Source organism: Candoia aspera, chromosome 8 (assembly GCF_035149785.1).
Source record: "Candoia aspera isolate rCanAsp1 chromosome 8, rCanAsp1.hap2, whole genome shotgun sequence".
Classification (NCBI taxonomy): Eukaryota; Metazoa; Chordata; class Lepidosauria; order Squamata; family Boidae; genus Candoia; species Candoia aspera.
In genome coordinates, this window is record NC_086160.1 from 6,249,109 (window position 1) to 6,274,763 (window position 25,655).

The 25,655-nt window shown below is 43.6% G+C and overlaps 1 protein-coding gene across 1 annotated transcript in view; it reads right to left on the bottom strand.

The window, feature by feature from the left end:
* PPARGC1A (PPARG coactivator 1 alpha) overlaps window positions 1-25,061 on the bottom strand; it is a 118,606-nt gene extending 93,545 nt beyond the window's left edge. The window contains exons 1-2 of the mRNA XM_063309857.1: window positions 24,959-25,061; window positions 16,507-16,686 (exon numbers count right to left, since the gene is read on the bottom strand). Coding sequence (XP_063165927.1) covers window positions 16,507-16,686; window positions 24,959-25,006 — 228 coding nt within the window. The 5' untranslated portion in view covers window positions 25,007-25,061. The remainder of the gene's footprint in view (window positions 1-16,506; window positions 16,687-24,958) is intronic.
* Between the last annotated feature and the right edge of the window lie 594 nt (window positions 25,062-25,655).

Below are 25,655 nucleotides of genomic sequence, written 5' to 3' on the forward strand. Positions count from 1 at the left end.
TTTCTCCTTTGGAAAGGCTACGCTTCTACTGATCATGAAATTATCAGCTAGGATAACAGAGCCCGAGAGCTGAAAGGACACAGAGGATAACACAGAAAAGCAAAGATTGGGGGGATATTAACATCACTCTTTTTCTTTGGTTATGGCACTAAATGAAGGTAGAAGGGATATAATTACTTAGGAATCTTCTTTTTGGGCACAGAGGAAATAAACATCCCTCTGTCAACAAAACATGCACATGACAATTACAGGCCAACATAGGACTGTCAAAAATGTCCACTTCTCTGCAGATCCATTGAAGACCAGAAGACCACCTGGTCTTTCCACTCATTGCTAAGAATTCTAGCAACTTTCCACTCATCTGAAAATTGCCCACATTAGGAAATACTGGTTTAAGTTAAAATGATAAAAAACAGGTTTTAGAACTAATGTGGGGGATTAAATGGTCAAGCGGTGATGCAAGGGGATTCCCAAGTAAAACGTTAATCAAGAAAAAGTCGGAGGTGGAATGGAAATGCACACTCTCCACAGACTGCAGAGACATTGGCATGTAGCACACTGAGTGTACACATCCCTAAAGATGAACGTTTATTTGTTTCTTTTTTTCTCTGCTTGGAGATGGAAACTTACCCAGTATCTTTTAATGAGCAGATGCAAGCTGTATCACTTTCCTACAGTAATTACACTCACTAAGATCTACATATGCTTACATTCCATCCAGCCTCACAGTTGCCAAGTCTTCACAGAGTACATTCAAATGAATTTGGAATGTTACAGAGTTCTCGTCTCCTTCTCCAGATCTACACTGACATGGATGGTGCACTAATCATGGCCTTGTCTATGGTTGTGCAAATCTAGAGCTTGCAGAGAACGTCTGCTAATCAATATTCGCTGAAGCTGACTCCAAGGTGGCCTATAGCAGATCCAAGCCCTATGATCCTATCCCAGTGCCCCAGATTATGAATTCACAAACATTTGTGAATTCACAAAGCATCTCCTCTCTCCAAATGATGTCTACATTTGTTTGACTATCTGCAAACAAGACCAATCACTTTTCTCATTGGTAGCTGACTCTGTGAGAGAGGGAGGGAGGGAGGGAAGGAAGGAAGGAAGGAAGGAAATCCTACTGATGAGGCCGGAGGAAGATTTGGCATGGCAGCTCCATGAACAAGATATGACACCTCTACTAAAATGCATGGAAAGAGTGGGAAGAAAAGATAAGGTTGATCACAGATGAGTCTGCAAAATATCTGTTTTTGTTTCAGAGGGTAGGATGGTGACTGGTAAAGCTGAATGCAAGAACTTAGGGGTGGGGGAGTGGCAAGAAATTCCTTCTTTGGAAAACAGACCAGCCCCCTGAACTGCAGCTGTACAAGGTGGATCCTGATGTAATAATAAAATATCAAAGGAAAATCCTGTCTCAGCTTAATTCAGTGGAGACACATTGGTTTGATATGCAGAAATCAGTAAACACAATGTTTAATGAAAAATCATACCATTTGTATAATGATAAAAATCTTGTAATTCTGTTTGAAGCTCACAGACATGTATGAATTAATTAGACCTGTTTAGAGATTTATTCTTAACTCTGTCCATGTACATGCTAGGATATTAAGGAAGATCCTTATTGGAAGCCTGAAATTGGACTTCCTGAGGTGGGAATGGTTTCCATTTGTGACTTGGATGTAAACATCTAGACAATTGAGCAGAAAATCTCCAGTACCTTCTAGAAACCAGGGATAGCTTTGTTATGGCAGCTTAATGAATTTGTCCCTATTTCTGAAGTAGGCTCTTAAACCCCACAACAAGCTTTGAGCTTTTGAGTTAGGCATGTTTATCAAATCTGCCATCTTCTTTCATCCTCTACCACTACCCTATCCACACTCAAAAGCAATCTTGAGAAAGTCTTGTTTTGTTCCGGTTCAGTTACTTATCCTATAAGAACCTTCCCTGCTCAGAGTCTGAAGGCTCCTTTATGTCAGCAGCTGCTTCAAAATATAGGGATTTTCTTTGCTCAACATGTTACAGTGGAGATGTCAGATGTCCACAGTGGAGATGTCTTTCTTTCTCAGATATTTGCCATGGCTTTAAATGGTGTGATAGTGTGGCATAGACTCATCCATACTGAGCTCTGGCTCCATCCATTGCATGGCCATCTAGCTCTTGGGATGAAATGTTTCCTGATCTTCCAGGCAAGAGATGATGATGATGATGATGATGATGATGATGATGATGATGATGATTCAATTAGCCACTGAGATTCCAGCTGCTGCTGCTTCTTGCCTTGAATGTTATGATTTCTCCTGAAATACTAGAAGCGGCATCATTTGTAGAGCTACCTTAGCCTAAATTCAAGCATCCTCTTATCCCAGAATGATTCATGTGCAGCAAAAAACAATGTATTTGTTATGAGAAAGTAACAATTAACAAGGTACATTTCAGAGGGATGCAAGTCATTAAGGACTCTGGATATATTTAGGACATATAAATATTTAACAGTATTTGCAAACTGCTTAAAAGTTGAAGAAATGAAACATCTTAGGATAACTGTTTTCTTATATATAGCCCATTCAGGTTTACATTTCAAAGAAATCTAGACTCAGTTTGCTAAGGTGTCCTAGTCTGCATTCTCCTTCACCCCACTTTCAATCCCCCTTTTTAAGCACCCAGATGGGCCACCTGGTATAGACTTCCCCACCTGGAAAGATTGCAACATCCATCATCTCAGACCAACATAGTCCCTCACTACACATGCCAGCTGGAGATGCTGGAGATCTGGAAGCCATCTAGAGGGCCCAGACAAAGGAAGGGTGATCTAGAACATCAAACACAATGCTTAAGCCTGCTGGTAAATCACTGTCAACTCCTATTAACAATCCGAAGCTTCTCTCTTGTTTATCAACGGTTACTTTATTAAATCCTTAATAATATAGATAGAATATTTAGTTAATTTGTGTGTTGAGCCATGGATGTTAATTTGTAAACATAATAACATACTGCAATCATTTGCATAATAGCATTTTAATCTTTTTAGTAAAAGCTGTAATTCCCTACAAAGTACACTGCAGTAGAAACTAAGTGACTATTGGTAATAATAAAAAAGGGCCTTAAAATTCTGATCCTATTATAGCATTGGAACATACCCAAACTGCTTCCATAATCTCTGAAATGTTACTGTTCTCTGATTTAGGTGTCTGTGTCAAGAATAAAAATGCGGTATAACTAGTGGCTTTTGACTATTTCCTAAATGTAATTTAGTATTCATGAAGCACCAGCCCTTTGCAAAGCGCTCAGAGGCTTTCCTTCAAGATTCAGAGCTCCAGTTACGCATTTTGAGTGAGGAACACCAAGCTTGTTGGGCTGAATAGATGGCCAAGATAAATCATGTCGAGCTGGCTGAGAAGGGGATCAGCCATCAACACCCCAACTCTGAGGGCTGCCTTTCCAAGATGTTATCTTCTCCAGTGGCTCGCCTGGAGCTACTAGTTTTGGAGAAAATTAAGCAGCAGCATTAATACGGACCCACACCTCCATCCATCTGTACCAGCTGAGGCCAGTTGAGCAAAGTGCTAGAGCACATTCAGACTCTCAGAAACCCATTAACCCCAGTCACACGACTCTGCAAAGAACACATTGGGGGCTGTTTAAAAGTCGGCCCAAGTCGTTTTATGCAAGATCTGGTAATTCATTAATCAACTTGGCTGCAAACGATGAATGAATAACTTTGCAGCAGTAACTTAGGCCCCAGCAGAATATGGGAGCTTTACAGTAGAATCTATGCACGTGATTTAGAGGACTATAAAAAGCCCCAATGGTTTTTGCCACACAAAACCACTGCAAATGGATATGGAGTCATTTATCTTTGCAGAAGTTCCTCTTTGCCAAGAACAAGGCATGGTGTACACTTCCATTGTGAATCTCTCCTCCTCCTCTTTGACTTCTCAGCTCATAATAAACATCTCTGGCTTCCCACAGAGAAGCACAGGAACTTGGAGTTGGAGTTCCAAGTATTTTACATGCACAAAGTCCTGAAGTACCTTGAACCAAACTGTACACACACACACACACACACACAAAATTATACACGAGCCAGCTAAAACCCTGGCAATCTTTTAAAACAATGAGGGAGAAGATTCTGGAAGGAAAGAAATTTAGGCAGAAAGGAAATAGGTAAAATATAATAATAGGTAAAAATCAACATCACTGAATGAATGCCATTTTCGTCAACGATCGGTTTCTTACTGGAGTTGTTGTTAAATTGCTCTCGTATCAGTCCAGGTTTTTTCAGTGGGGATTATTCATCCATAGTGAGCATGTGGCATTCTCCTAAGAAACACAACTGAAATACAGCGTGTGCATTTTTGTGTCATGTCCGTACAAAAGAGGACTCGAAAATGATGTCCACTAGACTTTTTGCCTCTTTTATACTAAAGCAAAGATGCCATCAAGTTAAGCTCAGTTCCTAGGGAGTTATGCTAGCCAGGTTTTATCTCTGATCTGGAGTATTAGCTGAGAATCTTGGCAGCACAAAGGTCCATCATGGCTACACATAAGAAAGATGTTAACCATTCTTCTCCAAATGACAAACCCATATACATTTCTTGGATTGGCAACAATACACATGTGGTTTGCCACTGCTTTCATCTGGGATGCTTTTCAACTTCTCCATCTAGCCCAGGGTTTCTCACGCTTGGCAACTTTAAGATGTGTGGACTTCAACTCTCAGAATTCCCCAGCCCTGGCTGGGGAATTCTGAGAGTTGAAGTCCACACATCTTAAAGTTGCCAAGCGTGAGAAACCCTGATCTAGCCTAAAGTCCTGGGAATTCCTGGGGGTGTCCCATCGAAGTGCTCACCACCCCGACTCTTCAGCTGCTGAACTCCAAGCCAGCCAGATGCCACCACCTACTGACCCAGTGCTAAAATAAAATGAGCAGTTGTGCAGAAGTAGAAAAGCCCAATTCACAAAGAGAATCCAGAATCCAGAAACATCCTTGTAATCCAGCCCTTCAGTGGAAGGACAATTAAATGATTGTTCTCTATTTGTGCAACTTAACCTCATCGTAAACCTGGGCTTTCAGTGAAATAGCAAGCCCGTATCTGGGCATTCCTCCCTGTCTGCAGATGAGGGCTCACTTGATTTCCTGTTTCTCCAAGCACAGAAAAATATAAATATATCCAGCCTCACTGAGAGTTAAGGAAAGCTATTAAAAAAAAAAAAAATCAGGCTGTCAAAGCCAAGTAGGGAGCATGTAGAAATGGGTGAGAGTTGCTTAGTAATAACAGAAAGGCACCTTTCTAGTGCTCCCGGATATCTTTTCAAAATTATTATTTCATATCCTTAGCATTTTGCCATAATTTGGAAAACAGATTTCAGGTCCAGGGCACAAGAGAAAATCTAGCTCCAACAAGTCTATTCTTTCCAAAAATAAAATGTTGGGTCTCAGAAATCACTTCTGATTATTTATCGCGACAAGTTCCCAGCCATTATTGTTACGGAATCTCCTAAATTTCAATTTCATCCAGAGGCATGGACGGGAAACATCATCAGTTTATTCAGTCTGCAGCAGCAAGCTGGCTCGTGGTTTAAATGTAAAAGCCAAGGGATGACATTTATAGTCAATATGGAGGAAAAGAAAAATCACATCATTGAACCAAGGTGAAGTCTTGGGCCAAAATCTGTCTTGAGAGCAGCATGAAAGTAAAATCCTCTTAGAGGCCACATCTTTGTGGGTTCTGAGCACCTCTGGAGTCTTAAAAAAGAGCTGCAGATCCAAGAAACAGTGCCATAAGCACTACAATCTAGAGAGAAAACAAGGTAGATAAAGACCATGGGAAGAGGAGACTTAAAAAGCAGGGGCCATCTCAATGTGCAACACTAGCTGAGTTACCCGATTTTAGACTCTGAAAGTAATAACTGTGGGGGGAAAGTCCATTTCGTAGTAAATGGGTATTACTAAACTTGTTTCAAAAGGTGGTGGAGCAGCTCTGTTGCTACTGGGGCACTTACATGTTTTAAGACTACTTATTTTGCAGATTTAGGGTGGGTGGGAGAGTTGGATGATCATCTTCCAGTCCTTTCCAGATGGCCCTGTGATGGAGTACCCAGACTGCAATCTGAGACACTTTTCATAGGGGTAGACTTCTCTGCACCCAGTGGTTATTTCATTTTTCCTTCCTTCCTTCCTTCCTTCCTTCCTTCCTTCCTTCCTTCCTTCCTTCCTTCCTTCCTTCCTTCCTTCCTTCCTTCCTTCCTTGTCAATAACCAGCAAAGCATCAATGTTTGCAAGAATGCAGTGTTTTCTGTCACTTTAAATGCTTGTACAGAAAAATAACCCTGCTTTTAAAAAAAAAATCGGGTCAAATGAGTCCTATCTAGTCACAAATGCAGAGGCAAGAGAGAGACTCATGAACTAGTCCACAGAGAGCTCCCTGCACGAACGGAAGGGGGAAAATCTGTTTTGTTTCGTTCAAATAAGATGCAAGGCATCTGTTAGCGTCGAAAGCAAAGTTCAGAAGACCCTGGAGCAGCTCAGTTGCCTCCTGCAACTGCCCAGTCTGTGATTTGTTCCTTTTCTACTACCCAGATTTCATCTGAGGTAGATCTGAGCTGCGTAATGAACAAACTTCCAGTATGTGGTAGTTTGCATTACAGGTGGTATACTGTATTTTCTGCATTAGTGGCATTAGTGATAAAAACAACCACAACCACAACAATAATAGTAGTAGTAATAATACTAATAAGCACTGGTGGAAAGCAGGTGAGTACATAGCAAGGACATAATAAAGCTAAATTATTTTATTACTTAGCTTTATACAACCATGTGATTAGACTTCACGTATTTGGAATATTGGCACTTCGTATGTGTTGTCATTTTTATTTTTCAAATCTTTAATTCACACAATGGACTTCATCGGTCCTTTCACATGTGGACAGATGTGGCTTACAGAACACATTTTTCTTTTACCTGCCACATGGCCATAAGTCTAGAAGGAAGCAATAAAGATTGGCCTCTCTCAAAAACATAAAAAGTACTTTACAAAAAAATGGAAAAGTGCAACAACAACAACAACAACAAAACATAGTGTAATATGATACTATTTTTTGTTATTAATTAAAAAGCAATAAATAAATAAAAAGATTGGCCTGTTCTCGTTTGCAGGCAGTCAACTCTTCAAATATTTTCAACTGTTCATTAAAAAAAAAAACCTAAATGCAGAAAACAAGCAAGTCATGGCAAAGACTAACCTAGAATTTTGGATTGCAAATTGTTGTAATTTTTTTTCAATCCACTTGCAAACTGGCCAGAGGATTTTTTTTTTTAATGGCAATTGGCAAATCTAAAATGGATCAAAATGGATCAAAGACAGATTGATCCGACACACCTGAGTTGATCAGCACTTGAAGAATAATTTATTCCTGTGGCTCCTGGAAGTGTCTTTTTGTAATGACAAGCGTTTCTGATGCCATCATTGAAAAGCAAAGCATGACAACAAGTATAGTGCTAAACCATTCAGGAGCAAGACCGTTGTAAAACCTAGAAGCTCAAGATTTCCGGCTTGTGCTAGTTAAGTTAATTCACACTGCAGCTGAAATCATAATTACCAAGTATAATTATGTATAAATTTTAAGTGTAAAAATCTGGAGTCTGGAAGCACTTTTTCAGAAGAACGAATTTGATTAAAAAGCGTAAGACTTCATAAGCTCCAGCTCACTTCATCAGATCCATGGAGTGACTACACTGATGTAGGATTTGAAAAGGGGATGACGCAAGGCGGAGGACAGAAAATGTGGTTAGGCAGATACAGGAGCTGTGAGAGACAGATTACACGTACTTATTAATATATATACCATCATCTGACAGCAATGCCCCTATGGATTCTACTTGGGACAACCTTTGCCCAAAAGAATTAATGGGCACAAGTTTAATATCAGGACTCAAATCAAGGACAAACTAATATCTGAGCATCTCAACCTCTCAGAATACTCCAAGTATTCTTGGAAATATCTTGGAAATACTCCAAATTTCAAAGTAGATATTTTGGAAATAAACTTGAACAGCACTATCGAGCAAGAGACTGCTGAACTCACCTACATCAAAAGGTTTCAGGCCATTCTCAGAGGTACACAATGGATTAACACAATTGATGAGCTACTTGTAATCTGTCCCTCAACCTGCATGTATATAACCATCCAGGCTTCCCCTACCTTCCACCCCCCCGCCCCCCCCACCCTCACCCTAAATTAAATCCTACATCAGTTTAGCTACTCCATGTATCGGATGAAATGACAAGTAGCTCAGAAACCTTTATGCCTTTGAATACAATTTGTCAGTCTGGAAAAGTGTTATCCAACTCCTCTGGATTTAGGGCTACATTAGACTGACACAATGCTCCTCCTACAATGCCCAGGTGTATTCTGCAGTCTATGGGGTCTTTTACTGGGCAGATACTACTTGCTTAGAAGGGCTGGGGAAAGAAGGAAGCCCTGGGTTGGCAACTGATTGGAAAGAAGGAGCAATTCATAGGTAAGGGATAGGGAATCCTAAGGACTTATGGTTTGCTTTGGGAGAACTACCTTTCAACTACTAGTAGTCTTTGCCTGAGATGCCCTTGATTACCCCTCCCCGTGTTTTTATTCAGAACGTAATGCATGCTTGGTGCAGTTGAATTTAAGCAGAATTAGAGCACTGGCTTTTAAAGAATTCTCTTCCTGATCAGAAGCCACCCCACAGCACCTTCTATTAATCTTACAGAAGAAAAGCAGGGAGAAAATTCAACCAGGCATCCTGAGCCTGCAAAAAGGACAGTGCAGGCAACTCAGCCGGTGGTTTATCAGCAAGTGAAAATGGAGTCAAAGTGATTATCCAGTCTATTTGGCTAATAAGGATAGATCTAAAATTGTGTTTTCCATAATACAGCTTCCTCTCCTGGCTTCACTTCAAACTATAACCTACATCGGTTAATGAGTAGGCTTGAATGGTCATTGTGCAAGTATTTAATGTCCTGGAGAAGAACTTACATCACAGCAGTGACAAATTGCTCCCTGAAATATCAAGTGACAGTTTCATATTCTGCATTCTTCCTGCAGAGAAATACCAAATCCCATGTGCCCATATTTCCCCTCCCCACAACACACACACAGACTGCATCCACCTTTAGCCCCCACTGGAGCACCTTTTAGGGTCATTTCATCTTGAGTGCGATTGCTTCTAGTCACAAGAAATCTAACACTTTGTAGAAATCAAATTCATGTTTTGGCGCAGAGGTTGGGCATCACAGGCCTCACGAGAACTCCTAGAACATTTGATGCCCCCAGCACCCCAAGATCACACTGCTGAAATTTGGTAGCAAAATGGCTGCATTGCAGCAGTATCAGTCTTTTTAAATCTAAAGGGGGAGGGGGGGAATTGGAAGAGGAGGTCTTTGGGAAAAAAACTGCTATAATTTTTATCCTTATCCCCCCCCCCAATAATCCATGAAAATGACTTAAGAAAAATTGGGGGGCAGGGAGATGCTTTTAGGGTTAAAATGGGAGAAGGGAGTCCTCCCATTCCTAATCCCATAATTAAAATCCCTTCCAGCAAAGAAGTCAACATATTTCAGCCCCACTCCTTCTGGAGACTTCACCCTAGCACCAAATGGCTTCCTACAACTCTTTAGAAGGTCAGTAGACTAAGATCCAGCCCTACACACTTCAAACACTGCCTCTCCCTCCTCTATAATGAGGCCATCCTAGAACCCTCTGAAATGCACATGGGTTTTGTGCTAGCCATGCAAGGTTCTTTGGAACACAGATCAAACAGAGGAGAGTTCCTGACATCAGAGATGTGGGTAGCTCTTCAAATGGGAGTAAATATTTTCCAATCTAGGATTGCTTAACATGGTTGCTGAGCCACATGCATCTGCCAAAAGTACTATTCTATTGACCAGCTAAGATGAAAAAACCAGGCAAATATGCCAAGTCTGGACAATCCAGAAGGCTTCATACATTCCTCTTGATGCTGCATCCCTAAGTCCTACAGGGATGGAGGGACACTAGGCAAAGGCTCAGCTTCATCATGAAATTCCTCCTTCAAGCCTTAGAAACCCACAACTTGCTGAGAAATAGGAAGCATGAAAGCCACAGAACTCATAGTCATGATTTCACAAACAGCTCAGCTCCATTGGAGGTTGGGGTAAAATACATGAGCAAGGCATCCCGCCATTTGCTTGCTGCCACCACACAATTATTTTTCATGCCAAAAGGTCTTTCTGGCAGTGGGGGTGCATAAGTTTCACAGTAGCCATGCTTAGCTTGGTATATTGCTTTCCTTAGCACAAATCAGGAAAGACCAAGCAGAATCATTACTGGTGAAAAATTATTCCTTCTCTTCTAGTCAATGGCATATACCAAGAAAGAGCCAAAATATCATTGAGGCTCAAAAGCAAGCGTGAGACAGGAATTGTCCTCCATTACTTCATCTGGGTCAAAGCAGCCAAACAAGATCTTATCTCCACAAGTTTCAGCCTAGCACCAGACTGTAAGGGTTGCTCCTTTCCCACCTGACGGTGGGAATATTACAGTGTTCACGATTCCCCTCCAACATATACCCATGGAGGAGAAAATATTCAAAGTCCCATTTCAGTTCACAAAAAGGCTAGAAAAGTTAGGAACCGATCTTATCACTGGGCCCAAACCAAACTCAAGGAACATGTAATTTTTCCCTAAATCCCATATGACATTCCTTGGGAACATATTCATAATTTCCATTTATAATATTTTATAACTTCTTCACATGCCTTGTTTAAAATATCCCACCTTTCCATCAAGTATGACTTTCAAGGAAGCTTCAGATCAAGAAGGTAAAACTATTTCAAAGCAATGCATGAAATATCCAAGAAGGACACCAAAACATCTTATCACTAGCTGTCCCAAACATGATGAGAAACATCATGAAGGTCACTTGCAACCTGAATTTAATCAATGAGAAAACCAAGCAAGGAGTCAATGAAGTTGGCCCTTAAGTAGCTTGCTCCATATATAGCAATTTTGAACTAATTCTCCTCATGCAACATTCTGGGCTATCTGCAATGTTTGGATGCTTCTCAAAAGTTAGCTTAACAAAAGAGCGTTACATAGTAGTCTACTTAATCATCAAGGCGTGCTGATGGGTACCTGTTCTATTTTTATTCAAGAGAATCATAGCTCTCATACCAACCTAAACTGGGAAAAGGTTCCCCAGGTCATGTCAAAAGAAACATTACCCAACCCTTGACTTGAGCTTGGAAAGGAGATAGGTCAAATCGAGCTTGTTCTATCAAGGAGATGTATTCAGTAGATGTATAGCCCATTCGACTGGTTTGCTGAATGCTATGAATGTTTTTGCAACTCACCTGCTGAATATGTTTCATAGTTTTTTAACATGGTTTTTATATGTTCTGTTTGGTCTTACTTGTGTTGATGTTTTTTAATTGCTTGAGCTGCCCAGAGTCACATATATGAGATGGGTGGCCATGCAAATCAAATCAAATCAGATCAGATCAAGAAAGTGATTTATCATCCAGCAAAACCACTATCTTGTCCTAATTAAATAGTCCTTTCCAGGGTCCATCTATCACTAATTCCAGCCACATAACTTCACTTACTACACTGGTACTTGAGGAAAATGACTGATCAGTGGACTGTTCCAAGAAGACTGATCAGAATACTATTCTGTATTCAAATGACTGAATACAGAATACTGTATTCTACCTCTGAGATGATTTCATCCATTTATTCCACGTAGATGTTAATTAAAAAGAGACAAAATGTATTTTAACAGCCTCAGCCCAGTAGCCCCAAAAATGCAACAGTAGTTTCCAAGCATCACCTTCTGCAACATTTCTCCCTTCAACCACGGCAAAAGGAAAACTTAGTTCTACCTCCTCGAGACAGCTTAGTAGTTACTACAGCCAGTGGTGTTAAATGTAATCTGTGAGAATGAGAAGAATTTCAGGTCTGTACTGGTAATGTCCATCTTACAGATGGGTGATCCAACAAGACAATCTCAGTTGCAAAACACATTGTAAATCAGACTGATAAGGAATCTGGAGTATCACTAAAAATAACTAAGATCTCTGGGACTTTGTTAGCCTTTTAAGTTGCTACAGGAACCCTTGTACTTTTATCCACAACAAATTAACACTGCTACCCCTCCGGCGATGGTAGATCTCCTAGCCTGAAGTTAGACTCCCACTACATTGACTACATAAAACCAAGATCTGTCTTGTTTGTATTGATCTTAAGTAAGCAGCCTGAGGAAATTTTCCAGCTGAAAAGTAGAATAAAAAAGTTCTACACAGGTATTATAAAAACGGTAAAGATCACATTTCACTTTCCCAAAACATAAATCATCCCAGACCATTCCTTCTTGCACTTCCAAAAGAGATTTACACATGACTAATTCAAATCAAAATTTATTGTTACCATCAAAGATCAATAATCTTACATGACTAATTACAACAAAAGCTAAAAGTTACTGGACTGTTCACAATTGGCAGCACATTAATAACTTCCAAATATCAACTGAATTAGAGTCTAGAATAATTGTCATTTCCAGACTACCATGGTTTCTATTCAGGGCTCACCATGGTTAGCTTCACCACTGCCAGCCTTGAAACACTAATAAAACCATGAGCCAACTAGTGCTGTCTGCATCTGACCCATCAAAGAGTGCAGACCTGGTTCATTCCATTCACATTTTAATTTCATTTTGTCTACCTGTCTCCAGAGATTTCCCCAAATCTTAGCATTTGCTATGGGGGAGAGCTGCAAAGCTGCTATAACATTTATTTTATTTATTTATTTTATTTTTCAAATTTCTATTACTGTCCATCTCTCCCAAAAGGGGGACTCTGGGCGGTTTACAGTAAAATGAAAATTAAAAGCATATAAATTACAACATAACAAACCAATAATAAAGATAAAATAGATATAAAATCCAAGACGTGAAGATCTTATTTGTTGGGGAGAGATCTATGGTACTAGCCACCCCCAAGAAGAACTGGTGCCCCTCCCACCCCAGGCAAGGCAGCAGAACCAGGTTTTCAAGTTCTTCCGGAAGGCCGGGAGCGAAGGGGCCTGTCTCACCTCCGGGGGCAGAATGTTCCAGAGGGCGGGTGCCACTGCAGAGAAGGCCCGCCTCCTGGACCCCACCAGGTGGAATTCCCTTACCAGTGGGGTTCACAGCATGCCCTCTCTGCATGACCAGGTGGGACGGGTTGATGTAGGGGAATGAGACGGTCCCTCAGGTAACCTGGCCCCATGCCATAACCAACACCTTGAATGGAACCCAGAAGCAAACTGGTACCCAGTGCAGCTTGCGCAGCATTGATGTCACATGGGCCAATCTTGGGACACCAATAACTGCTTGCGCAGCCGCATTCTGGACCAGTTGAAGCTTCTGGATACTCTTCAAGGGTAGCCCCATGTACAGCGCACTGCAGTAGTCTATGTGGGAGATGACCAGGGCATGAGTGACTGTTTGAAGGGCTTCTCGATCCAGGAAGGGGTGTAACTGGGACACAACACAGAGTTGTGCAAAGGCTCTCCTGGCCACGACTGCCACTTGCTCTTCAAGCAGGAGTCGTGAGTCCAAGAGGACCCCCGGATTCCACACCAGGTCTGTCTGGGGCAGTGCAACCCCATCCAGAACTAAAGATGTTAAATTCACAGATACTGAGGAGCCCCCCCACCCACAGCCTCTCCGTCTTACCAGGGTTCAGCTGAAGCCTGTTGTTCCCAATCCAGATCCCCACAGTCCCCAGACACCAAGAGAGGGCAGCCACTGCATCACTTATCTCACCCAGGACGGAGATGTATAATTGAGTATCATCGGCATATTGATGATACCTCATCCCATGATGATGGATGATCTCGCCCAGTGGTTACATGTAGATGTTACAAAGGAGCAGAGAGAGTACCAAGCCTTGTGGCACCCCACAAAGGAGGGGCCGTGGGCCAGATCTCTCGCTCCCTATCAACATTGATTGGGACTGGCCCTGGAGGAAGGAGGTGAACCAGCACAAAACCACACCACCCACCCCCAACTCCCTGAGCCGCCCCAAAAGGATACCATGGTCGATGATATCGAAAGCCACTGAGAGGTCAAGGAGAGCAAGAATGGATGCACTGCCTCCATCCCACTCCCACCAGAGATCATCCATAAGTGCGACCAATGCGGTCTCCATCCCATATCCCTGACTGAAACCTGACTGAAAGAGGTCCAGATAATCCGTTTCCTCCAGAATCCTCTGGAGCTGCAACGCAACCACTTTCTCAACCACCTTTCCGAAAAAGGGGAGGTGGAAGAGAGGGCGGAAATTGCCCAGTACAGTAGGGTCCAGGGATGGTTTCTTGAGGAGGGGGTGTACCAGCGCCTCCTTAAAGGCAGACAGAAACGCCCCCTCCCTCAAGGATGTATTAACCATCACCTGGACCCAAACGTAAGTCACTTCCCGGGCTGATTTTACCAGCCGGGAAGGGCATGGGTCAAGGTGGCATGTGGTTGCATTTGCAGTCTGGAGGATCCTGTCCACTTCCTCAGGCCCAACAGGATCAAATTGTTCCCAGATAACTGGGCAAGAACATTCCCTCGACATCTCCCCAGACTGTGCCTCATGCTTAGAGTCCAGCTTAGAACAGATCTGAGCGATTTTATCCTGCAGATGCTCAGAAAACTCCTCTGCGCGGCCCTGTAGGTGGATCACTGAATCCCCCTTACCCAACAGGGATCAGGTAATCCTAAACAGGGTTGTCAGGCAGCATTCTGCGGATGCAATAAGAGCGGAGAAATATTGACATTTCGCCACTCTTACCGCCACAAAGTAATAGCGGCTCTAGCTTATGTTCAGTCAGATTCGGTCTTCGTCTTCCTCCAGCAGCGCTCTAGACGTCTCTTAACCCGCTTCAGAACCCTCAACCCCTCCGTGAACCATGGGGAGTGCCGGGTCGGATGGGGCAAGAGAGGTAACACAGGCATGATCCTGTCCAAGGCCCCGGCCGCCTCCTTATTCCAGGCTGTGGCTAGGACCTCCACTGGACCATGCAGTAGATCCTCAGGTATAACCTCGCTCCTTCTGAAACCCCATAGGGTCCATCAGTCACCAGGGGCAGACCAGTTGAATGGGTCCTGCCTCCCTGCGGAGTGGAGCAGCACCAGCGAATCTCAAGGCCACATTCTTTCCCTTGTTTCATTTTAACAATATGATAGCATTTCAGCAAGATGCTGTAGCACCTGAACCTCTTTGGAGATGAAGGGAGGCTGGATTGAGTCTGGCAGAGAATAGAAGCAACGAGAAACCAGTCCACTGATTCTACAAAGTCACTGTCTCTAAAAGGGAAGCATTTCTACCGTGGCTTGAGATGCAAGATAGTTGAGTCAGATAGAAATCCTCAAAGCACTAAGGTGGCTAAAGTGTATACAGGAATTAAACACTGCATGCAGGTAGCTGTGGAGAAACTTGGTCCCACACTTGAGATCATGGTGACATCTTGAGAACACTGTGAGAGTGCACACTGGTAGAATGAAGAATGCCCAATGCTCATGTGGGTCTTTGCTTCTTCTAGGCCTTGAAGACTAGTAGAAGACAACACTGTTGTTATGGATCCCTGGAGCAGAATGACTATCCCACTGGTGTTATCATTCTTCTCTGAGCTTAATTGCTGGGAATCGAAAGGATCCTAACACCTCTACATAGATAGTAGCATCATCTAACTATTGACATGAGTCTGGGCTTGCCAAAGATGGTCAACATTCTTGTGATTATGAACCACTTCTTCCCCTCTGGATAGGGGCGAGGATCATAGTAGAGGAGGTGATTTTTAACTGTGTTCAGCTACACCACTACTTGCATACATTCTCAAAATGGTGGGAAATTGTGCTTTTTTTTTTTTGCAATTATACCTCTGGATTTTGGGGAGGGATGCTGAAAAAAAAAAGCACATGTCAAGGGGCACCTGAGGCCCTGGAGCAGCAAACATCAAGAATCGAATCATTCTAGAGTTATTTCCACTCAAAGTAATCAACTAGCCTCAACACTGAAGTCAAAAAATGCTTAGTTTTATCCTTCTCCAGTTACAGCCAACCAGATTCTGCCAGGCTATATACTACTAAATTCTGTTATCATTCTATCCAAACCACAATTTCCCCCTGGTTCTACCATGCAAACTAGAAGTATATTTATTTATTACAGAGATTTCTATACCACCCTATCTCAGTTTTCTGGGCAGCATACAACCACGGTTGATGTACATATGACACTGGACTTCCAGAAATGCTGATACTGCCACCAAAGCAGGTTTGCCGTTGTTGACTTTCTTCTTCTATCTCATAATTTCAAATTTACAGATTCCAAAACAATACCCATGAAACTGAACACAGTAAGTCTGAGAACTGAGAACATGTATTCCACACCAGAGATCAAAGCAGAGAAAAGACCATCATCAGGAACTCTAAAACACTCAGGCAAGTGTTGCTTTTCTTACCTCAAATATGTTTGATGACTCATTGGGATACTGATGGGAGATGATTTCCGATTGGTCACTGTACCACTTAAGCCCGCCCAGGAACCCGTCGTCATCCAGATCATTCACATCTAATTCAGAGAGATCAAGTTCTGGAAGATCTGGACAGAGAGGCTGGTCTTCCCCAACCAAAGCAGCACACTAAGAAGAAGTAAAAACAAGAGAGATGCTTCCATTGAGGAGATAAAACTGAGAAGAACAAAAGCATGTCAGAACTGCATCTCTGTTCATTCACTTTCCCCACCTGACAGGTCACTGTAGTTGACCGTTTCTGAGGGAAATAAAAGACAGAGACATTAAACAGCTTATGCAGGTGAGCAATACTTGTGAGTGTTGGTCTGCCTGAAAGGAGAAAAGCTGATCTTTGCTCCCCAACATTCTCCCTCTGCTGGGAACAGTGACAATCTCTGCTTTCCCTGAAGTGCAGAAGTCTTTTTAAAAAATGAGAAGGACTGGCCAGTATTTCTGATCTCTCAATTAAACAAGGAAGTCTGTGGCAGCAAACAAATGCAGTGCTTCTCTGTTCCTTTGGCTGGATTCACACACCACACTGAGACATTATGCTTGCTTTGAGTTTTACATGCACTGTGAACCCAGACACTGTAGTTCCTTAACAAGCTTAGAGCGTTATGCAGCCTCAACAAGCTGGATCGAACGTTGACAACATTCAACAAACCACACTTAAAATCTTGGTTTTGCCTAAAATTGGAATCAGCCCCTCAATCAAATCTAGGAATATGAAGAGAGAGATCATTGCATTTTGACACTGTACACCCTATAGGGCATCATGATGACCTCCAGGTATTTGGATTACAATTTTCCACTATCTCTTGCGATGGGTCAAGCTCATTGGAGCTGATGGATTTGAATCCAGTTTTCCTATCCCTGCCATAAAGGACTGCGGCCTGAGGTTCCCCCTGGTTGGAGACTGCGTCATCTCTGTTTTGACCATCAAGCCAAATGGTGAGTGACAGATAAAGATATGCTGTTCTTCTCTGTTTCTCACCGGATCCATTGTTAGGTTAGGAGTCTCTTGTTTAGAGAAGAAAGGGATCTCTCTCTCTCTCTCCCCTTTTCTTCAAGAGAAGCACTGAGGGCATTTTAATTTTTAAATGGAAATTTCTGCTTCTTACTCAATATTCTTTTAGCCCTCTGCATATGTTCAACCATGTCTGCTACTGAAAATGAAATTCATCTGCTGAATTCCAATCTTCAGCACCTGTCCTATAAAGAGCAGCCTCTGAAACAGATGACAGGGTAGAACGTTATGCCATGCTCAACCCCCTCCTTTCCCCCAAGCAGATATTAGCAGGGGCCATATGAATGAACCTGGAGTTGTTCTTTTCAGCAGCAGCTAGCCATCTCCAGTAGTAACTGGTCCAAGTATAAAAGGAAGTGAGGAACTGAAATGTCTCCAGGTAAAGCTCAGCACACAACACCCACCTCTCCCTTCTTCTGCCAATCCGGTCCAAAATTATTATACATAACACAGCTAAGAGCAAGCTTCCACAGCTACACTGCACCTTTGTCATAATAAACAGATGCTGAAATATGTTCGTGGCACAAGGAAGCTGAGCATCTGCCAAATAATGACCAAATACCTATAAACATCACTTTCCATTTATGGAGTCCCCAATCTATCTGAGCTTTACTTTTAGGTTACTAGATGCCTGCTGATAGAAAGCTGGTCTCTGGCCAAACTTACAGGCATCATTAATTGGTTTTTTATAGCTTACTCTCTCTTAAGGATCAGGATAGAACCACTTCCTCACATTCACAATAGTTGGAGGAGGTTGATCACTACTATTTGTCTTTTGCCAATAGGGAACCAGAGACAGAAGATAAACTTCAAGGAGCTGGTTGGCATCAAGAACTAATAAGAACTGCCTCCCGGGTTTGGAGGGGCGAGACACCAATTCCCCTATTACTGTCTCTGGGCATCAAAGCATGCAACCACAGTCTTTCATCCTGCATTAAATGTTCTCCTCTCTCTTCTGAATCCTTTGGGGTACGTAGAAACCGCAGGTAGATATGAATAAAAACAGCCATGATACTGGTGACACGATGCCGGGAAATAGCAGGTGGCTTACATGGGCTTAGAATTTGTGGCATGTACACCATTTGTCCAATGTGAGGTAGTCAAGATCTGAAGGGTGATCTTCCAAAACCTGCTTCATACAATAAGAGTTTTCATTTTCTTTTGAACTGCTCCCAAAACATCCTCATAGTACATCTGTCTTCGACCACATGACAATAATGCAACACATCACTGAATGAGTGGAGCTTGCAAAGCCAAGGTGGCACCTGTGTGCCTTCCAGCATTTGCAGTACCCAGAGATGGATGGATGGATGGATGGATGGATGGATGGATGGATGGATGGATGGAAGGAAGGAAGGAAGGAAGGAAGGAAAGAAGGAAGGAAGGAAGCTTGTGAAGTAGCCACAATTCACAAAATCTCATGAGATTTGGGGCATTCTTATTTTTTGGTAACATTTTCTTTCTAATTCAAATTTCTAGGTGCCCACTGCCCCTAAAGTTTCCCCACCTGTGGTTCATCGTATAGCAGCAGCAGCATGAAATTATCTTTCAGGATGGAACATGTTGTCTAGGCTATTCCTTGCTTGGAGCACAGAAGTGTCCCATACAGAAGGTACAGGGTTTAAAGCTTGGCCTTTCCAGCTCAAGACCTTGGGTGACAGAGCTGAGAAAATCTTCTGAACAAGATGAATCAATAGTGGAGGGCAGGCAAAATATTGGAATTAAACTGGAATCAATTATAGAAAGGAATGACAGGGGGTTCCAACTTCCAGTTCTCCCCATAGGGAGATATATTCTGCTGTTGTTCAGATAAAAAATTGGATTCTGAAATTAAGAAGCCTGGAGAAATAAGGACCAGGTATAAAGATATCATGAAGTCAATTCATTCCTGGTACTGAAAATATATTTCTGGGCAAACGAAAAACAAAAAACAGAAGCAGGGGCATCTGCAGGGAGGATCCAAAAAGTTAAGCTGGTAATTGAAATCACGTGAGCATCACACCTGTAAAAAGGGGAGGGGCTTCAATCATACAGTTGCAGATGCCTTCAAGACTTATTTGGGAACCCCCAACCCCAACCCTGAATGCCCCTTCTCAGAGGCAAGACCCTACCTTTTGTACCAACTCCTGTTGGGTGATCGTAGATTTCTAGTAAACTATGAAACAGATCCACCAATTTTTCAGTTTGCTCAGCCTGCTTAAAAATACTTGTCATATCTTCTAAACTTCTTCCAGGTCAAAGAACATAATACTGAACTTCAGATTTGATTTTTTTAAAAAGTGCTTGAGAATCCTCCAACTGATTTTACGGCTCAAGCCAGAGATGTTCAAGCTGAGCATATGTTCCCCCAAAGCCATGGCTACATGTCCAAAAGTAGTTACTAACATTTATTTGTGACAGCAGAGGAATGAGGTGTAATTAATTTGCTTGTTTTGCTAGGTATTTATATACTTCCATGTTCCCTAAGGACTCATCCTAGTTCATTTTTGTTTCAGCCTCCCCAAGTCTTATGGGGAATCACTGAAGGGCCACCTGAGACTCTTGGCTTAGGAAAGGTTGTGTGCCCCTGACTAAATCTGCTCTTGAAAAATTTGACATTTAGCTCTGCCAAATCTTCCAGTGCAATTCTTACCCATGGAAAATGACTGCAACGTAGATCTTGCAATCATGGTTTCAGATAATCCGCACGTGCCAGGCAAAGAATACCTTTTATGCAAGAAAAGTTGTTTAAACAGGCACACCTTGGATTTCTTAGGGGAGGCAAAAGGCCCTTGTGTCTCTGGGTCTGGAATGACAGTGTGCTGGATTGTCAAACACATTTTCTTAAAAGGCAATCTGGTGTTATGGCCAAAGCTGACTGGAGATGTACTTCATCTTACTGGGTATTCAAAATTGGGTAAAATCAGGAACAGACACAGGGGTGACAGCCACAGACTTTGACATTTTTTACAACTTCATGGTTCACAAACACAGAATCTAAAACCAAAGAACTCTGAAACCCCACTGAATGTAATGGGCGGGGGGGGGGGACCTGATACATGCTTGCTAAATCAAATAATTTGGACTTCAGATAATTTGGACTCTGGGTATATTGAGCTCAGCAACAGAGTGAAGGCATTAGTGTATAAAACCCCCAGCTTTCAGATTTACCTACACCCTGTTTTCAGGAATCTTTTCTGATTTAACTGCTTTGCCTTGGTTTTCTTAACTGAAGCTTCCTTCCATTAGTGCCTTGTGAGAATTAAGCAGAATTTGTTCCAGGAAGCATCAAGGAATAGTAGATCTTAGTGGAAAGTTAGGCTTCCAACCAAGTCACTTCATTTGCTGGATTTATCTGTGTTAAAAAAAATGGCTGACAATCCAAAATGGGGGGTTAGGATCACAGTCAGATTTCAGAAGCCACAGATGGCAAAGGTGCCCAGTTTTCCCCATTTCATAGTCTTCCTTCATTTTCTTGAGCGAGGTCAACTAAGGTCAACTAAAGTGACTCCAAAGCCTTTTGCTGCCCCCCAACTCATGAATCTGCCAATGTCTGAGCTAAGTACAGGTTTCCTCTTGAAGTTGGACAGGAGTAAACTTTCCAGAAACATTTAAGAGACAATATTGGGGAAGGGGGGAATCACTGCATATTCCAAGCCTGATATTTTAATTGTAACGTACACATGTTTGAACTGAGAAATGAGGTCAACAGGCATCAACCACTTATTAAAGGCTGCAATTTTGAATTCAACATTCCTTGGCCAAAGAGCACAGAAAGCAGGTAAACAGAGCACAGAATAGAAAAAGGGAAAGTTAAAGGTTTGACATAATAGTTCCTTTAGTTTTATTCTTTAGGAGAGTACAGAGTGGTAATAATTCAGGGGTTATTTGAGGTATCTATGTACTCTGCAATGTATCATACTCCAAGGAGCAAAAAAGATCCATCAACACTACCGTAAAAAACTCTTGCCTTTCTCAGCCTAAAAGTTCACTTCCAAATGCAGAGGTACTAATAGAGAAAGTATCTGTTTCCTGATACACCAATGAAATAGTTGTTTATAGTGTAATCTACGGCTTTGTCTGAAAAACTAAAACACTTTTCTCCAGGTTGGTGTTGCCGAAGTCAAAAGCTTAAAACCGATGCCAGGGGTTTGCAAAACACCTTGCCAGGTTTTTTTTTTTTACTACTTCTTGTGGGTAGAAATAGATTCCCTTCTTTTTCTGTCTAGTTAAAGTGGCTGCATTCTCAGAATAAGTACACACACACATAAAGGAAAATGGCCTGCAGTGGCCATTTTGAAGCAATGTAAGAAATAACTATGTGGTGTTCCGACTGCGCTTCTAAAAAAGACTCTCTGCTCAGTGAAATTTTCATTTATGTTGAATGACTGCAGTGCCATCTTAAAAAAAAGTGGTGGCAGGGTGGGAGTTGTGGGGAGGGGGGGTGTTTGTGTGTGCAGAGAGAATAGCCAAAGTGAAATACATCCATTCTTGCCCCTTGTTGACATGGGAATAAAATTAATCCTTCTGGATATAGCCCTACAGTTCTGACTCGAGACACATTAGTAGCAAGTGTTCCTGTTATTAGTTTATATTTGGCCTTTGGATGATGCCAGGTTTAACATGCTAAGTCCTGTAACTGTCCTCGTTTGACTCGCAGATATTTGGCGTTTGCCTATATCTCTCTAACAGGTGCGCCTTCTGCACTCCCACCCCCCACCCCCTTTTCACAGCTCCCAGCATGCGGACAGTGATCCCAAACTATACTGATAATTCTGTAAGAGGCTTCAGGGGACAGAGAGCAGTCACCAAAATGCAAAGGCTAATTATTTTGCCTTTCTGCCACCCACCCCCCTGGCCTTCCCCCCCACTTCCACCTCCAAGGGCTTAGTTAAAGAGCAAACAATAAATTAGTTCAACTGCATCTATGATAATGAATCATCATAATTAAGCATCCTTCTCCATTAACCTTTTGGGATGCTTGTGTGCTTTTGAAGGTAATTTTTAAAATAAAGTGATTTGGGGAGGGGGGGATGCGGGCTATTTACTTGTTATTAATGAAAACAATAATCTGCATTTAACAAGGCTGTCTGAAAGAGAAGGAGGAGAGAAGGAAAAGAGATCTTCAACAGGGGCAACCCAGCACCATGCAGTTTCTCTTCAGCTGGAGTTGCAGCCTGGTTGGACATGGTCATCCTTAAACCAAGGAACCCTCCGGGATGGTGACCCAACTCTTGGGGTGTGCCATGGTGAACAAGATAGTATGAAGTATTTTACGCTGTAAGTCCATTTTGGGTATTTTAGCCCTCCAAGTGCCACTCCGATGTGCAGCCAGAAGTACTTTTAAGAACCTAAGAGGTGATTCCTCAGAACAGCAGCAGTAGCATGCAGATAGTAAGCTGGTAGCTGCACACAGGGAAACACCTTTCGCAAAAAATTGTGCTAAACAATCTGCCATCTAAAACACAATGGCCCCCTTCTTTCCAATAAGCAAGGCAACCCAACAAAACTGCTCACTAGCGTGCATTACATTTTCTTGTTACCAGGCTGAAATTCCTGCAGGAGCGCTGATGATTAAAATAGATTATCACCATTTCCACAGATGATACTGGTTCCTCATATAAGCTCCTAGGAGCATTAGGAATAATGCATGATGGAAAGAGAGGAGGGGGGGGGGGAGGAAGCCACAGCAGAGGAGAGCTGCACAATCAACAGCAGGACAACAATCAATTGGATACTCCCAGCTATTCAGAAATAAATTAGGACATTTGGAGCCCATAAGTCCCCTACTTATACTTTGAGCCAGAATAGCTACAGGACATATGAATTATCCATAGATGTTCACATTACTCGGAAGTCAAAACCAGAGATGAGCACTTGCCATACGCAAACAGGAGTTAGTGGGCAAAGTAAAAAGCGTCTTAAACAAGATATTTAAAAGAGAGGGAGAGGCAGAGGGAGAGAGAGAGAGACTATGTCTCATAACAAGGGGAAAATAATGGCTAGGCTGAGAATAGCAAACCCTCCACCCAAGATTGCTCCACATATTCTATCTGTTGAATAAATAGAACAGAGCCACCAGTATGATTTTCTCCCGTCAAGAGAAGCCTTGGAGACTGTACCCTGCATAGTTGCTTCAGAGAAATCCTCATTAAATCCTTTTTTTTTAACTGAATGGGGATGGGCCAGGCTGGCCTGGAGAAGGAGCTACCATTTGAGGTTTCCTTTTGGAAGAATTGGGGGGAGGGGGGGGGAGTTTCTCCAAGTTTTAAGAACTTTGGAAGCAGCACAGCTTTTAAACCTGGGGTGGGGTGTCTGTGTTTCTTTTCCTGATTGCAAAGGTTGAGATTCCCTCAATGCTCCAGTTTTAAATCCAGAAAGGGGGTGCATATTCCCTCCCCCCCACACACACACACCTTTTATCCCCCTTTATGAATTGTAGCCAACTGCAGTTTTGCTGTACTGTCCTCTACTTTTACTCCAGCAACATCAGGGGCAGACAAGCTTGCATCCACTCTATTCCCGGCTGCATCCTGGTCTCTCAATTGCACAGCTCTGGATGAATGAGCATTGGGCCCCCCACCCCCCAAGAGAAGCACCGGAGCATCTCTCCCGCAAGATCTTCCCGGTCGGAGAAGGAGGAAATTCAATCAGGCCAACTTGAATTTATCCCCCCGACTCACAAAAGCATCAGCGCGCCCTGGCAGATAGTCGCCTACCAACCGAACCGATGCACCACAGGGGACCAAGTTTAAGAGACTACCAAGATCTCGGCCCCCATCGCCCCATGCCCAGGGCCTTTCTTCCGTCAGACCCTCCGCGCCCCTGGAAAGGTTTGAGAGCAGCGCAATTCCTATCAGGATACCGGACTCCCAACCCCGCTTGTGACGGGAGAGGGAACCCACCATCCATTAAAATAGTTTCCTAGTGCAGGAAATCCCCATGACAGGAGCCGGGATTTTAAAAAAAATGCTGAAGCAACCGAAGACTAATCTTCAAATGAGAGAGAGAGAGAGAGAAAGGGGGGGGGGGGGGGGAGAGAGAGAGAGAAGGAAGCAAGATCGGGGGGGGCGGCTTAGCAAGAAGGAAAGCAAAAATGCAAGCGTGCTTAATTGCAGGGCAAAAGTGCTTTTCCAGCGACTTTCTCCCTTGCACAGATGAGCGAGGCGGCGGGGCGGCGGTGTGGGGGGGGGCAACCGGGAATCCAAGCCTCCCAAACCCCGACTCCCCGGGAAGGCAGCCGAGCGGAGCGCCGCGACCGCGCAGGGAAGGGAAGCGGAGCCGCTGGGAGGGCAAGGCGCCTTCCTCCTCCTCCTCCTCCTCCTCCTCCTCCCGGGGCGCATCCCTACCCGCCCGGGCGCCCGACGCCTTCTCCCCCCGCGCGCCCCCGCTCACCTCGATGTCGCTCCAGCCCGAGTCCTGATTGCACATGTCCCACGCCATCCAGCTCCTGAATGACGGCAGCAAAGCGTTGGGAACGACAATCCCCAGCCCGAGCGAGCGGGCGGGCGGGCGGGCGAGGGAGGAGGAGGAGGAGGAGGCGGCGGCGGCGGCGGCGGCAGCGCCGGGCAGCCGACTCGCGGCGCGCGGCAGACTCGCAGCCCTTTACGGCGCCGGGTCCCGAGGCACCTGTCTTACTACTGTTCCCGGTCACATGACAAAGCTATTAAAAAGTAGGCTGGCCTGTCACTCACCCAGCTGCCTGCCCGGGGGCCGCCGGGTGTGTGCCAGAGCCCGGTGACGTCACGGCCAGCGGCTGCGCGGGGGGGGGGAGAGAAAGAGAGAGAGAGAGAGAGGGGCAGGCGGGCGCGCGCGTGCCCGAGCCCTCTCCGGCGCGCGACACACAAACACAGGCGCGCGGGCGCGCGTCTCCATCGCCCGCCGCGAACCGGCTGCGGGAGAAGCAGTTGCGCGGGGGGAGAAGAGGATGGGCGAGCCTTGAATTCCCCGTTGGGGGGCCCCTATTTTCTGTTCTTTGAAGTGGTCCCTCCCCCGTCGTCGTCGTCTTCCTCTTCTTCTTCCTCTTCCTCTTCTTCTTTTTTTTCTCACCCCTTCTTTTTCCTTTTCCGACTCGGGCCAGGCAGCTGCCCAA